The following is a 16,205-nucleotide window of genomic DNA, read 5'->3' as shown; positions in this document are numbered from 1 at the left end:
CATGTGGGCATATTGGGCATATGGTGCATCAGCAATGTGCACATAAAATAGGATTAAAATGGCTTGAAAACAACACCTTGCCAAAACTCTCAGTGAGCTGCCTAATTTATTAAATTAAAATCCACAGATGTGCTATAAAATGACGTTGGCGTAACAGCCTGACCTGTTGTTGTCGTGTGATATGCAAGAAGCTGCTGACACAAGTTGCACATCACGTTCTTGGGGTTATCTTTAACCTTCTCAAAATACCTTCACACTTTGGATGATTATTTAGTTGCCATCATGAGCCAATAATCCATAGATGTGTACGGTTTACCTGGCATTGAAAGCTACTGTAGTGCTCACCTCAGCTCCTTTGGATTGTGATACTGCAGCAGATGATTTTATTAATGATTTTATTAATATTTATTAATTCATAAAAAAAAGGACATTCTTATTATTACTGACTTATTGTCACTTTAGCCTGTTTTTATGGGTATCTGATTCTTTCCAAACCACATAACCACAGTAAAGAAAATGTGTATTTAATACTGTAAATGCCGATTGAGATGAAATCTTTTGGCATTTGTCGAAGTCTTGTGACATATGCATGCATTCATCTTTCGAGGTTTCACTGTATACAGTGTATGTGTGGGTCCGTGCACATCTTCATTGAATGCATCGATAGTGAATGCATCACATGACACTCTCCTCCATCGTGACTTTGACAATGTGCAGTAGTAAACATGTCATGTACTGCATAATTCATCTCAAAGCATCATTATGCAGGATCTGGCCAATGGAGTTTTCCATAAACAATTAGAGTAAGGTGTTGAATGGTGGGGGAATAGCTATAGGTGATTCCTTAATGTTCAGCCTAAATAGCCTCGATTCCGCATCGCTGAGCTCCCCTGCAGCTTATGCCGTCAAGCCTTGCAGGCACACACACTTGCAGGCTAATGTGTGTGTGTGTGTGTGTGTGTGTGTGTGTGTGTGCTGAAATGCCAGAAGAAGCTCGCCTCATGTGAGGCCATGAAAACTCAATGCTGTTTATGACGGCCCCGTAGTGTGATGGGCCACTTAGCGTGGTAAAACCGCATGCTAAGAATGCCTAATCTCTGTGCATGGCAGGAGTGTTGGCGATATGGAAGGGAACTAGATAGACAAGTAAGGATGCAGGATAAGCACTCTGTGTATGTGGAGGGAGGGTGGAATAGCTTGAATGCATGTTTGTTTTGCTGCGCTAACGTCTCCCCCTGCAGGTCCCCCCGTGAACGTGGCCATGGCTATTGAAGTGGCCAGCATTGATCACATCTCTGAAGCCAACATGGTAATGTCGAGCCACTCCTATCTACACAGAAACGATCACAGACGTTGAATATTATTATTTATTATTACCATATTTTTATTTATCCCTCTGGACGGCTTGGAGAGAAGCAGTCACATTTGCCTGAGTTGTTTCATCATTCATCACTTTTGTAGTAAGAAACACATTTTGCATTGATGCTAAATGTTAACATGTGCAAATCCACTGAGAACAGTTTTTTTGCTGTAAGAGCTTACCTAAATAATAAACCATGCCTGGTTTCATAATAAAAAAGAACAATATGTAAATTACTGTAGCCCTTATTGGTAAAGGAACCATATTTGGCAGCTTAAGTGGGTGTTATACGAGCAGTTCCCAACCACAAATCTTCTGAAGGGACAATACTATACTGTAGAACAGTGGTCACCAAACTTTTTGAGCCCAAGATCCCTGGTCTAGACCGTGAACCTGCTCAAGATCTTATTTTATCTTTTTTATTTTATCTTTATCTATATTTATTTATTTTTCAGACCGTTTACTCTTATTTTGTAGAAAGTAACATATTTAAAGATTAATCTTTAAATAAAAACCTTTGTTTTATTATTGGTTGTTGGCTTCAACATTTTAAAAAGTAGCATATTCCAAATCATACAACAACAACGAAAGAAGGAGAGATACTGACGGGTGTGTGGCAAGGGAATTGTGGAGCTGTTCGGTTCTGAGAGTGAAGAAGACGACTTTGGTGGTTTTAGTTCCCAGGAGGAGGAGGAGGGCAGCGATTAATGACTTTTCTGGTAGGCTACTGTTTAACCAGCCGTGGTACACGCACTGTTCGGCACTGTTTGGAAAAAAGGCATTTATTTAATTAAAAGTTTAAACACACACTTTCTGTGTACCAAACATCCCATGTTACGACGTGGTCACCTGCAGCATAGAGATCGGTGTGGTCCATATATATGTACAAATATTTTTTTCTCCTTAAATGGGGCTTAAATATACAGTATACAGTAAATATATAGCCTGGAAATTATGGATGCAGCAAAATATGTTTGGTGCACAATGAGAAATTGCGAAATTGCAGCAGCTGCATGTCACAAAATGGCGATGTGCAAACGGGCTGAAATTAGCATCAGATCAGGTTTTATACACAACACAACCAAAGAAAATATTCAACACTGTCTCCCCTGTTTTTTTGTAGTATATTTTTATTCGCTTATAGCTGCAAATCACTGTCGTCTGTGTGTCACGCTGCTTAAAGTGACAGTACCCTCTCTGTTACCCTTTTCAGGAGGCTGACCCATATACTTTAAGAATAGTGGGTGTACAGTTTGTATAGCAGTATAGACTTCCAGTCCACTGAAAATGAGTTAACACACAGCAATTGTTGTCTAAATAACTGGCAACAAATTGAGTAGAAAGATAATTGCATCTTTCCTATGTTACACAAAATGAGGGGTCAACTCCTCTCCGCTGCAACATATTTATTTTTGTAGGAACTCCATGTCTCTCCACTTCCTTGACGCACTGACTAAACTGCTTCTTCTCACTGTGTATTACAATGACACAATATACTTGCAATGTAAAACACAAAACCAAAATGGTAGTGAAACTACTTTAAAAACTATAGTAAAAACAGGAAAATACAGGTTACCAAGGTCACACTCGATGTGTGTCTGTATACTTCCTCATCACGTACTGGCTAACTTTTTTTACTTCTTCTGACATGCCATCAGCTACTGCAGGGGTCACCAACGTGGTGCCCGCGGTGCCCGTGGTGACCCCTGAGCTACTGATACCGAGTGCCCTCTACTGGTGAAAATGTACATTACACTCTAACAGTGCAAAATATACATTAACAGTAGCTTTACTACCAATAGTTAAGCATATAAATACATTATTTTATGAATTAATAATTAATAATAATTTAATTGATAATTACTAATTTAATTATGCATAAAATTACTTATTTTCATCTATGTCACGCTCTGGGCTGCACGAGTGCTGCTGGCACATGGGAGCTGCGGTTCGTTGAGGGGAAACATGAATTCCAACATGTCCTGTGATATTGTGAAGCAGAGCATGAGCCCCTACCTAGGAAAATTAGGCTGCTTGGCAGTTTTCAAAGATGATAAAGAGCCCAAACACACCTCCAAGATGACAAGCGAAGGTGGTGTAGTGCTTAAGTATGTCTCCTCCAAACCTGAACCCAATTTAGCACCTGTGAGACATCCTCAAGAGGACGGAAGGTGGTGGAGCGCAAGGTGTCCAACATTCGCCAGCTCCACCAGTGATGTCATCATGGAGGAGTGGAAAAGGATTGCGGTGACAACCTGTGCAGCGCTGGTGAATTCTATTCCCAAGAGGATTAAGGCAGTGCTAGATAATGGTGCTCATCCTAATTAGTGACACTTTGGACACAATTTGAACACTGTCTCAGCTTCTCCTTACCAGCTATTTAGACAATAATGGCTGTGTGTTGATGTATTTTCAGTGGATAGTGAAATCCTGTAAGAGATACTGTGAGATACTGTAAATCACAAATAGCCTTGTAATGTCCTTCAATAACACTTAAAATGTTTATGTTATATTTCAAGTGTGTTGGTACAGCCATGATTCAGACTGTCTGTGTGTGTGTGTGTGTGTGTGTGTGTGTGTGTGTGTGTGTGTGTGTGTGTGTGTGTGTGTGTGTGTGTGTGTGTGTGTTGTTCTTGGCAGGAGTACACCATGACCGTATTTCTACGCCAGAGCTGGCATGATGACCGCCTGTCCTACAACCACACCAACAAGACACTGGGATTGGATAGTCGTTTTGTGGACAAGCTTTGGCTGCCTGACACCTTCATCGTCAACGCCAAATCTGCTTGGTTCCACGACGTCACAGTGGAGAACAAACTGATTCGCCTGCAGCCCAATGGGGTTATTCTGTACAGCAGCAGGTACGGACAAGCAGAATGTTGGAAATGTTGCTGTCCTGCCCTCATTCACACCATGATAGGCGAATAAACACGGTTTCTATGGTAACCTCTAAAGTTTTTACTTGTGCGTCTTTAAGTTCCTGCAACTGTCTCACACTGCACGCCTTCACTGTCTTTGTAACCGTCTGAAATTACATTATACAGTATCAACCTGCAGGGCACTAGAAGTTGAGAAAATCACACACAAACATACTGTACATGGCTGTAGACAACCACTATGTATCCCAGCAGGCAGCTGGCATTGTGGCAGCCTACTGCTGGGGCACAAACTGACATTTTTACCTAATTTATGACAAATTAACTTTAAAATTGAAGCAAGTCAGTGATCAGTTAGTGAAAGATATGAGTGCATTGCTGATATGCCGGGTGTCATGAGATCTCATGTCACAAGGTCTTGTGAGATTAAAACGTGATGAGATTTCTCGTTCAGAAAAAAATGTCCTGCGATAAGAAATAAATTAATTATTCACATGATAAATAGAAATAAACTGGATAATTGCCTTCATATATTGCCATGTGGGCCGCACGGTGGTCTAGTGGTTAGCATGTTGGCCACACAGTCACAGTCAGGTGATCGGGAAGACCTGGGTTTGAATCTCCTTCAGGCATCTCTGTGTGGAGTGGTTTTCTCCGGGTACTCCGGTTTCCTCCCACATTCCAAAAACATGCATGTTAGGTTAATTGGAGACTCTAAATTGTCCATAGGTATGAATGTGAGTGTGAATGGTTGTTTGTCTATATGTGCCCTGCCATTGGCTGGCGACCAGTCCAGTCCTGTCACCCGAAGTCAGCTGGGATAGGCTCCAGCATACCCCCGCGACCCTAATGAGGATAAGCGGCAAAAAAAATGGATGGATAGATGGATATTGCCATGTGCATGCATATCTGTTTTCCTTGTCTCTCGCCTCCAAAAAGGGCAGGAAGAGAGTTCACTCTGCATTGGTTCAGCAGCGAGACGCTTCATAGAGCAACAGCGTTTCATAGAACAGCGGCAAACAGAGTGAGACCTCTTGTCAGTCATCCAGTCACTTTGTTGAAATGCAGAGCCTTCGTCCTGACAGACGTTTGTTTGTCAAAGTAAATACAAACGGAACAGCGCAAAATTGTGTGCATTCACAGAGAGTCATCGCAAAATAAATGCTACTTTTTATGACAGTTTAAAAGTCAGCATGTCAAGAAATGCTGCAAACATTAGACAATACAGCCTGTTAAAAAATACATGTCACAAACGGCAATTCCACAACTTTACAGAGTGAATGATCGCGTATTAAAAGAAATATTACATTCTTATAATATATTATTATTATATATTATCATTACATTAGTCGTTTATTTGGTCTCAAAAAATGTTGACAGTGATATCGTTTCATTTCAAATTTCAAAACTCATTTCAAAACTCACCTGTATTTTTTTGTGATGCAGTTAAATAAAAAAAGTTATATTGTTGGTTTGTCCAGAAATATTTTTATTGTACTTTTCTTAAAATTAATGTTAAAATCTCATCTTGTCTCTTGGACCCAATGTCTCTCGTCTTGTGAGTTGGATGTCTTGGTGCCCCGAGCCGATGTACATTGAAGAATTCACATTTTCAGTGTCTCTGATTTTGTTTTATGGCCTACAACTTGATGGTCTTAATGCATTCTTTCTTAACAAAGTGGGTCACTGCATATTTGTGCTGTTTTAAAATGTCCCCAAACAGCTCACAGGCAAAGTTACAGTGAACAGTTAGTATATACTGTACAGTATATAGATCATGTATTGAGCTAATGAGTAACCCAACCCTTCAAAAAACTTCAACTAAATGTTTTTAAGGACTGAATTCATCTTTATTGTTTCCTTCCCAGAATTACCTCAACAGTGGCATGTGACATGGACTTGACCAAGTATCCCATGGACGAACAGGAGTGTATGCTCGATCTTGAAAGCTGTAAGCTCCTGCACACAAAAGTAAAAAGGCAAAACATGCACCCCGACTGCGTTAATTTTCTGACAAATACACCACATGGTGGCACTGTTAATTTAATCATAAAGTTAAACCCCAATGCGCCCTACAAAAGACCAGCTGTAACTTTAGGGTGTTAAGGTAGATCACCACGAAATTTGGTACACACCTTTTGTGGGCTAACAAGCACATGTTTGTAAAATATGAGAAAGGTTGAAAAACACGGCTTCCATCAGGCAAAATGTACAGGCAGGCATTAGCAACTAATTGTCCATAGGTCATTGACCATTTGTCTAATGATTATAATACTTTGAGGATGCCTTTATTACATGAATGCCAGCATGTAGTCCAACAGCACACAGGGGCGCCACAAATGTCATTTACAGTATGGACATGCTTGTATTAAAGACTGCAGTACGCTTCCCGAATAAACTGTTAATCTTTTTTGTTCTGTTCTAGATGGTTACTCCTCAGAAGACATTGTGTACCACTGGTCGGAAAGTCAGAGGCACATCCACGGGCTGGACAAACTGGAGCTCTCACAGTTCACCATCACAGACTATCGCTTTGTAACAGAGATGATGAATTTCAAATCTGGTGAGTATCCATTTTTAGTTTGACACTTCATTAGCGTTTCATGCATTCTTATGTATCTTTTTGAAGTAACTTATTCTTTTGAATTGAGGGTTTATATTCTGTGCACAGAAGGAATGTACTAGCGGCCATACTGCAGCAATAATGCACTCTGCAACGTCACTTTGGATGTCTTACAGTTTAAAGCTTTGATTCCAGAGAAGAGACATATTGCTCCGACATCACCATAACTCTGAAGAACAGCAGAAGACATTTGATAATTACTCTCAAAAAAATACCACAGTTAACCACGGGTTGTCTTTTTCTTCTCAGCGGGAAGATTTCCAAGGCTGAGCCTTCGCTTCCAGCTGAGACGGAACCGAGGAGTTTACATCATCCAGTCATACATGCCTTCCATATTACTGGTGGCCATGTCCTGGGTCTCCTTTTGGATTAGCCAATCAGCAGTCCCGGCTCGTGTGTCCTTAGGTCGGTATCAGTTTAAGCAGATTTGGTTTAATTTAACCATTTTGCTCATCGGTTGTGAATAGTTTTTCGTTTCAAGCCTGTTGTGACAAATGGTATGGTATTTCAGTTATACCTAACAAATTGTATTCAGCATGTGATTACATTTTCACAATTCAACACGTCTGACAAAGAGCAGGAAGAAGCTTAGAAGTGTCTTTTACTGATAATTCATCCACACCATATCTTTGACATGAGGACACTTACAATGTTTCACTTGCTTAGAATTTGTCATTTACATTTTGCTGACTTCCCGTGTGAAAAGAAAGGAAGGTGTTAAAAAAATAACAAGGAGCAAGTAGGAGATTAAAAATAATACTATAAACCTTGTGCACTGTTAAAGAAAAGGAAGAAGCAGAACAGCTTTAAATTGTTGACCCATTCTAGGGTCCCTGAAACAGACGTTTTTGTATAATTCTGAAATAGACAATATATTTCAGTTTTGGGTAATCTTACCTTTTGTTGCACTTCACCACTTACCGTTGTACCATTTCAAACTATTCATTAGACTTGAATGACTTGAATTTCAATAAATAACTGGAAAAAATGGGGTGTTCTAAAACTATTGATAGTGTATATTGTGATATGTTTTTAACATTTTTTCATTTTACTTTTCTGAAAAGTGAAGTTAAAATCTTGTCTCGCCTCGTTCTCGTAGACCCAATCTCGTTTATCGTCTGGTCCCGTGACACCCCATTCATAATTTCATCCACCTCACAGTTTAACCGGTTTAACTGTATTGAGGGGTCTGAAAACCAGTCATTATCTGCTCTGACCATCAAATACCATACAGGCAGTAACATGCGGTCAGGGGAGGCAGATGAGGCAGCGCCTCACTTGTCATGATAAAAAAAAACCATTAAATAAATATGAATATTTGTCCAATAAACTGTAGTATACTGTGAATGTATTTTATGTGTGATTTCAATAATTTTTTTCATTTTCTTAATTAAAAATCGCTGAATTTGTACATTTCCTTATATGGATGAACTGTCTTCATGTCCACGATGTGTGGACATTGCTCGATTGCTCGAACTCCCCTCACCAGAGATTCTAGCAGCAGTAAAAACATCATAAAGCATGCATTGTTGTATTAAAATACTGTAGCACACCATAACCTGTGTTCATGTATCTCCCAACAGGTATCACGACTGTCCTCACCATGACCACCCTGATGGTGAGTGCCCGCTCCTCTCTGCCTCGCGCATCAGCCATCAAGGCGCTGGACGTCTACTTCTGGATCTGCTACGTCTTTGTGTTCGCTGCGCTAATCGAGTATGCCTTCGCTCATTACAATGCCGACTACAGACTCAAAGAGAAGGCCAAGGTGAAGGCTAACAAGCTTGGCTCCGAGGTGAGGAACCCATGCAGTACATGTTGTCCTGTCAACCGGTAACTGCTGAAGGCGCTGTTGTGAGTAATTAACATGGCTTGTAGGCATACAGTAGACCTCCACAGGCTTCAACCTTCAACATGACTATGGAATACCTGAGCACATAATGGGACAATTTAACACATTACCTTATAGAGAGTAATACCATTCTGTCCGTTTCTGAAGGTAAGGCCATGGCACTTGAAGGCCATGGTGTATCAGGTGGAGATACAAGACATAAATAATCTCAAGGACCGTATCACCAGTGCCATTACAAGTATAACTTTAACTGTGCTAATGCAAGTTCATCAACTGTGGAAAACACGTATTAGTATATAGAGATGTAGGTAATCATCCATCCATCCATCCATCCATCCATCCATCCATCCATCCATCCATCCATCTTATTCCGCTTATCCGAGATCGGGTTACGGGGGCGGCAGCCTAAGCAGGGAGGCCCAGACTTCCTTCTCCCCGGCCACTTCGTCCAGCTCCTCCCCCGGCAGATTCCGAAGCGTTCCCAGGCCAGTTGGGAGACATACTGTAGTCTCTCCACCGTAGGCCCGGACATGGTTCTTTGATGGACTGCAAGAAGGCTGGGCACTCTGAACTGTCGTTCCGTGCGTACCCACAAACGACAGTCAGGACCCTTTTCCCAACCCGAAGACGTAGGGGAATGACCCTCTTGTTCACCGGGGATGACACCAACACAGACGCACCGAGCCGGGGGGCTATTAATAAGCCCACACCAGCTCACCACCTCTCCCCTGCAGTAACTCCAGAGTAGAACAAGGTCCAGGCCCTCCCGAGGAGTTTGGTTCCAGAACCCAAACCGTGGGTCGAGGTGAGTCCGACTATATCTAGTCGGAATGTATCAACCTCTCGCACAAGTTCGGGCTCCTTCCCCACTAGAGAAGTGACATTCCATGTCCCAGGAACCAGATTTGGCCGCCAAAGATCAGGTCGAGCAGGCGCCCGCCCTCAACTGCCACCCAAAACACATTGCACTGGAACCTTAAGCTTGCTCCTGCAGGTGGTGGGTCTACGGGGGGGGAGGTCCCATGTGACATCTTCGGGCTGGGCCCGGCCGGGCCCAACGGGTGAAGGTCGGACCACCAGGCCCTCGCCTGCGAGCCCCACCCCCAAGCCTGGCTCCAGGGTGAGGGCCCAGTATCCCACGTCCATCCATCCATCCATCTTCTGCTTATCCGAGGTCTGATCGCGGGGGCAACAGCCTAAGCAGGGAAGCCCAGACTTCCCTCTCCCCAGCTATTTCATCCAGCTCCTCCCGAGGCGTTCCCAGGCCAGTTGAGAGACATAGTCTCTCCAAAGTGTCCTGGGACGTCGTTCGGACGTCCGGTTGGACGTGCCCTGAACACCTCCCCAGGGAGATGTCCGGGAGACATCCTGACCAGATGCCCAAGCCACCTCATCTGGCTCCTCTCAATGCGGTTCTACTCCGAGCTTCTCCCGGACGAGCGTGCTTCTCACCTTATCTCTAAGGGAGAGCCCAGTCACCATATGGAGAAAACTAATTTTGGCCACTTGTACCCGCGATCTTGTCCTTTCGGTCATTACCCAAAGCTCATGACCATTGGTGAGGGTAGGAACATACTGTAAATCGTCCGGTAAATTGAGAGCTTTGCCTTTCGGCTCAGCTCCCTCTTCACCACAACGGACCGATGCAGAATCTGCATCACTGCAGACGCTGCAATAATCCGGCTGTCGAGCTCACGTTCCATCCTCCCCTCAATCGTGAACAAGACCTCGAGGTACTTAAAATCCTCCACTTGGGGCAGGATCTCATCCCGGACCCAGAAATGACACTCCACCCTCTTCCGAGCGTGAACCATGGACTCGGACTTGGAGGTGCTGATTCTCATCCCAGCCGCATCACACTCAACTGCAAACCGATCCAGTGAGATTTGAAGGTCACGGCTTGATGAAGTCAGCAGGACACATCATCTGCAAAAATCAGAGACCCAATCCTGCAGCCACCAAAGCGGACCCCGCCACGTATAGAGAACATACAAATCCTCTATTTCCAAAACATTCTATTTCACAAATATTAAAATTTGCTGATCTAGTCAATTTTCAAACAGCTAAAATTATGCATAAAGCAAACATTAACCTGCTACCCAAAAATGTCATACAATACTTTTCAAAAAGAGAGGAGAAATATGATGTAAGGGAAAACTAAACTTAAAACACTTGAATGCGAGAACAACGCTAAAAACCCACAGCATTTCAGTATGTGGATTTAAATTATGGAACGGATTGAGTAAGGAACTCAAACAAAGCACCGAGATGAGCGATTTCAAGAAACAATACAAACAGTTGATGTTTGCAAAATACAAGGAAGAAGAGTTTCGAGCCACTGTGTACAAAATGCTAGTATGTCTAATCACTACAACACTCATTACTCTTTTTTTTTGAGAGTTCATTGTCAGTACTCAGCCATTATTACAGCTAAGTTCAGTTACGTCTTTAAACTGATTATTTTTTATTTACTATTATACAAATGATGTGATTATTATTTATTATGATTGAAGAAAAACCCTGTCAATTATATTTCTACACTGTTACATTACCTTATCATTTTTTATTGTATCATTTTCCCATGTATCAACTTGTAAAGATTACATCGGAATACAGGACGTGAACAAATGTATCGTAATTGATGTGAAATTGATGAGGGGTAGGATTAAATAAGCTTTGCTTCTTCCTACTACTTTTGGACATGTGGAACTGTGAATTGAACTATGTGATGTATTCCATTGTAACTTGTACGCATGTTCAAATAAAATGAACCATAACCACTATCATTAATACTTCCCTCTGTTCGTAGCCTTTGAAATGTCTTTTTGTCTTCCACCTTTCTCTTCCTGTAGTTGTCATTGTAAATTATAAACACTGGAAGATGGTCATTTATATAATTCATTAGCAGCCCACTATTTGTTCAAATCAATAGTGTTTCTCACCTTCTCCATCAAATGCTGGCACTTGCAACTTTCTTTGGCTTAATTGTGGATTATTTTGCAGCCGTGATTAATAAGAAAAGCAGAGACTTGTGGTGTAACTGTGATAGTTAGCATATGCGTACATTTTCTGAACCGAAAAATGCGCTAACTGAGGTTCCACTCTGTACTTCACTGTTCTCCTGTTGAGATTTGTTCTGCTTAATAAAAGCCTTAGAGTTTAAAAAATCCCAAAAGCAAAATATATGCCTGCTCAGTTGAGGCCAAGATTGGCCTGACGCGATGAATGAGTTCTTGTACAATTTAGAGGCATTTTTTTTTTCTGAAAACCTTGAAATTGAGGCGCATTGAGAGCTTCTACTGCAATAGTAACAGCTACAATTCAGACTGTTTTGACCTTGTCCTTCAGAGAGTGGTTCCTTGTGTGTCCTTCCAGGCCATCGTGAAGAACGGCAAACAGGCCATGGTTCTGTTTTCCTTGTCCGTCACCGGCATGAACCAGGGCGTGGTCATTTCCAATCGCCAGAGCCGAGCCCAGCACTCCAGCAGTGAGATTCCAGGGGAGGCCGTCTCTGAGGAGTCAGAGTCCAGGAGGAGGTCCAGGCAAATGAGAGAGAGTGAGGAGGAGGAGAAGAAGTGCTGTTCCAAGTGCGTCTGCAAGCCCATCGACGCCGACACCATCGACATATATGCCAGGGCCGTGTTCCCGTTTACCTTTGCAGTGGTCAACGTAATCTACTGGGTGGCATACACTATGTAAAAATGTAAAACATGGCTGCCATCCAAAGAGGAAGGACTGTGTGTGTGTGTATATACATATATATATATCTATATATATATATATATATATATATAGATATATATATATGTATATATGGACTGCTGGAGCTGAGCCACTTAAAATTGTCTTATGCAGCACTGTGGGAAACACACAAAAATAACTTCAGAGGAAATGAAACAAAATGTTCCAGCCCAGTCTGTCAAAATGGAAAATGAAATCCTTAATGAAAGCGGTGAGCTGTCTAAACAGGCTTGGGACCTTCAAAAAGGGACTTAGTGAGAAATAAGTGACAGATAGTGAGCAAGGTCACAACTTTAACAGCTTCCTCACCCTGCAGTAGTGACCACACATATATCCTTCAAACACAACTATTGTTCGCTTGGAGCTGCAGTCAGGAGTGGGATGCGTGTTGTTATATAACACCACTCAAGCAAGGATGACAAGACGATGTCAATGATGATGATGAAGATGTGTTCCTACTATTCTGCATGGCTGATAACTCTTTCACCTCATTGCCATTGTGCCCTTACCGGCCTCATCCCCGTTCTGGTTCGCTACTTGCTTTTGTTTTTTTTTCTAATCATTTTTCATTTTGGACGCTGTCAAGAGTGTCTTATCTCCTTCTTCCATATTTGCCTGGTCCCTCACCATTAAATGACTTCTTCCGCCACTGGTCTGAGAGTGTGCATTACAAAAAATGGCATGAAAAAAAAAGAAGCCACCTATGGTACATCATATGATATCCTAAAACAAACATTTCTGGATATCGGCAATTCACAAAAACTACTCCTACTACTACTACTACAACGACTACTAATAATAATTCATTACCGATATCATTACCGATATCAACCAATACCAATATTGACAGAAGCTCTTATGCACTGTAATAATTTTACTGTCTTCTTCTTTTCCTCTTGGCTTTTCCCTCCAGGGGTCGCCACAGCGAATCAATTGCCTCCATCTAACCCTGTCTTCTGCATCCTCTTCTCTCACTCCAACTACCTTCATGTCCTCTTTCACTACATCCATAAACCTCCTCTTTGGTCTTCCTCTAGGCCTCCTGCCCAGCAGTTCCAAACTCAGCATCCTTCTACCTATATATTCCCTATCTCTCCTCTGGACATGTCCAAACCATCTCAGTCTGGCCTCTCTGACTTTATCTCCAAAACCTCTAACATGTGCTGTGATGCCACAAATAAACACTGTTTGTGCAGAAACACACAAATACTGCAGTATGCAAAGTCATAGAAAAAATGGCATATTTATTTTAAACATTTTGTCTCAACAAAATAGTCATTGTAAAAATCATGACCTATAGTCAACCAAAATAACATGTTGTACTATTGACAAGCAAGACAGACTAGTGTAAATAAATTCACAAATAAGAATCCAATTAAATAATGCTGGCAGAGATACAATTTGGAAAGCTATAAGAACAAAGTAAAGTGCAAAGAATGAAAATGTGGAGTAATACAATCAGTGAAATACGTAAGTATAAACTGAGCTCATTCAGCACGTTAACTGTCCCTTATTATTTTGCTGCAAGTACGCTAGCTTTGTCTGTTATTCTTCCTGAGGTGACATTGAATTACAAGTATTTGTAAGACATCATAGACATCATCGATGTTATGATAGGGTGTCAGGCTTCGTACCGCTCTCTTGTAGTAGATGGCGTGGAGGATGGTGGGTGGTGCAAAATTTGGGAGGGCGAAAAAACAGTTACAACCGATCATAAATTAAGAGTTACCTTCAAGAAGTTTTTTAAAATCTTCTACTCATTTTAAAGTGTTTGTAGTCACTTTTATAGTACATACAGTTATCCCTCACCACAAACCCTCACTCTATTGTTCTTATTCGCTAATTCATTAATAAATGATCGCTGTTTCGTGGTTCGTGGTTATTACCTATTATTAGTAGGGGTGTCACGAGACACAAAACTCATGAGACAAGACGATGGCGATATTGGGTCCGCGGGAACAAAACGAGACAAAATTTTACATTAAAGGGGACCTATTATACTACTTTTTGGGCCTTTGTATTGAGTTCTGGACTCCTATAGAGCAGCTACACACAATAACCTGCACAGAAAGCTTTCTAGATCTTCCAGACTCTCCACCTCTTCCTGTAGTGTTTCCTGCCTCCCGCCCAAACAGTCTGTGTAACTTACTCCAGGTACGCCTCCCGCTGAGCCCACTCCACTGTGATTGGTCACACTCCCAAGCGCTCCAGAGGACTTCTGGACAGCTGCCAAACCCCTTTTGTCCCATTACTTACACAAAAGAACACAGTCAGGACACTGATAAATTGTTACTTACACTCTGCTCTCCTGACTCTTCAACACGACCAAGTAACATTGGAAAAGTGTTGGACTTCAGCAACAGTTTGGTGGCTAGTCCAGCTTCGCATTGGCCCCATGTTCACAAAACAGTTCCGTGTGAAATGCCGTTGACAGATGAGCATATTTTTCTCTTTCTGGCTGGGAATCAGCAACTCCAACCACTTCTGGCTGATGCTTGCCTCTTTAGATCACACCCGAACAAACGCTTACTGGGAGCCACTGCTCGACGTGTTAACACCGTGAACAGCGCGAAGCAGAGTGGGGGTGCTGGGCATATAAGCAAGTCCGAGTTGTATGGACTGACGGAAATGGAACTCTGTAAACTCTGCAGAGCTGTCCAAAACTGCTTTCAGGGCCCAATCCAAATGTGCAAATCTGACACATTGGCGTTGTTTAACACGAGAATACAACATTTATAGGTCAGAAAAGAGGAAAAGCATAATAGGGCCCCTTTAATTTTAAGAAAGGTACAATGAAACAATTTCTGGACAAACAAACTTTTTTATTTAACAGTGTCACAAAAGAATGCAGGTGCGTTTTTGCTACCACTTTTGGATAAATTCGGCATTTAATATTCATTAATATTCCCACACAAGGACTGTGGCATATGGTTCTTTTTCCCTTATAATTTCTACAACGGAGCTCCACTCATTTTCTGTGTGTGTATGCTAGCGACACCGCCTCCCCCCACAAAGCGACTGTATGAATGACAAGAGGTCTCACTCTGTTCGCCGTTGTTATATGAATCATGTAAGTGCTGAACCAATGCACAGAGTGAATCCTATTCATGCCTGTTTGGGGCAGAGAGACAAGGAAAACAGACACGCATGCACATGGCAGTATGGACGCCAGCAAACTTATCAAGTTCATTTTCATTTATCGTGTGAGAAATACACTCCTAATCAAAATCTTAAGACCAGTTGAAAAATTGCTAGAATTTGCATTTTGCACATTTGGATGTTAATGAGGTTTTAAGTAGAGATATAATACGCAAAAACAAGAAAGGGGAGTTTTTAAACGTAATTTATTGAAAACAACAATTAAACTGAAATAGGCTGTTTATCACCTGATCAAAAGTTTAAGACCACAGGCTATAAAAGCCAAAATCTGCTCAAAATGTTCATTTTCTGTCAGGCATTCACACTGTCATGCCCTCCTGATGGCTAAAGCTAAGAAGCGTTCTCTTATTGAACGTGGTCGGATTGTGGAGCTGCATAAGCAAGGCCTCTCGCAGCGTGCCATTGCTGCTGAGGTTGGGTGCAGTAAATCAGTCATTCTACATTTTTTGAAAGATCCTGAGCATTATGGAACAAAAAAGTCAAGTGGTAGACCCAAAAAAATCGTTATTCTCTGATGAGAAAAAATGTAACCGCACACAGAGCAATGAACAACTTCATACTTCTGTCTCCTTTCGCTCCGTTCTCCTAGCGCTG

The 16,205-nt window shown here is 41.8% G+C and overlaps 1 protein-coding gene across 3 annotated transcripts in view; it reads left to right on the top strand.

Annotated features, from left to right (window-relative positions):
* The window catches only part of gabrd (gamma-aminobutyric acid type A receptor subunit delta), a 36,426-nt gene extending 23,325 nt beyond the window's left edge, over positions 1 to 13,101 (top strand). For all 3 annotated transcript variants that reach the window (XM_054780613.1, XM_054780612.1, XM_054780614.1), the window contains 7 exons: positions 1,242 to 1,309; positions 4,001 to 4,221; positions 6,105 to 6,187; positions 6,662 to 6,799; positions 7,109 to 7,264; positions 8,443 to 8,654; positions 12,087 to 13,101. In XM_054780613.1, the coding sequence (XP_054636588.1) occupies positions 1,242 to 1,309; positions 4,001 to 4,221; positions 6,105 to 6,187; positions 6,662 to 6,799; positions 7,109 to 7,264; positions 8,443 to 8,654; positions 12,087 to 12,410 (1,202 nt within the window). In that variant the 3' untranslated portion in view covers positions 12,411 to 13,101. The remainder of the gene's footprint in view (positions 1 to 1,241; positions 1,310 to 4,000; positions 4,222 to 6,104; positions 6,188 to 6,661; positions 6,800 to 7,108; positions 7,265 to 8,442; positions 8,655 to 12,086) is intronic.
* The last annotated feature ends 3,104 nt before the right edge of the window (positions 13,102 to 16,205 follow it).

This window comes from Dunckerocampus dactyliophorus, chromosome 1 (genome assembly GCF_027744805.1).
Source record: "Dunckerocampus dactyliophorus isolate RoL2022-P2 chromosome 1, RoL_Ddac_1.1, whole genome shotgun sequence".
Classification (NCBI taxonomy): domain Eukaryota; kingdom Metazoa; phylum Chordata; class Actinopteri; order Syngnathiformes; family Syngnathidae; genus Dunckerocampus; species Dunckerocampus dactyliophorus.
The sequence above is the reverse complement of the archived record's forward strand: the minus strand, read 5'-3'. Positions and strand labels throughout refer to the sequence as shown.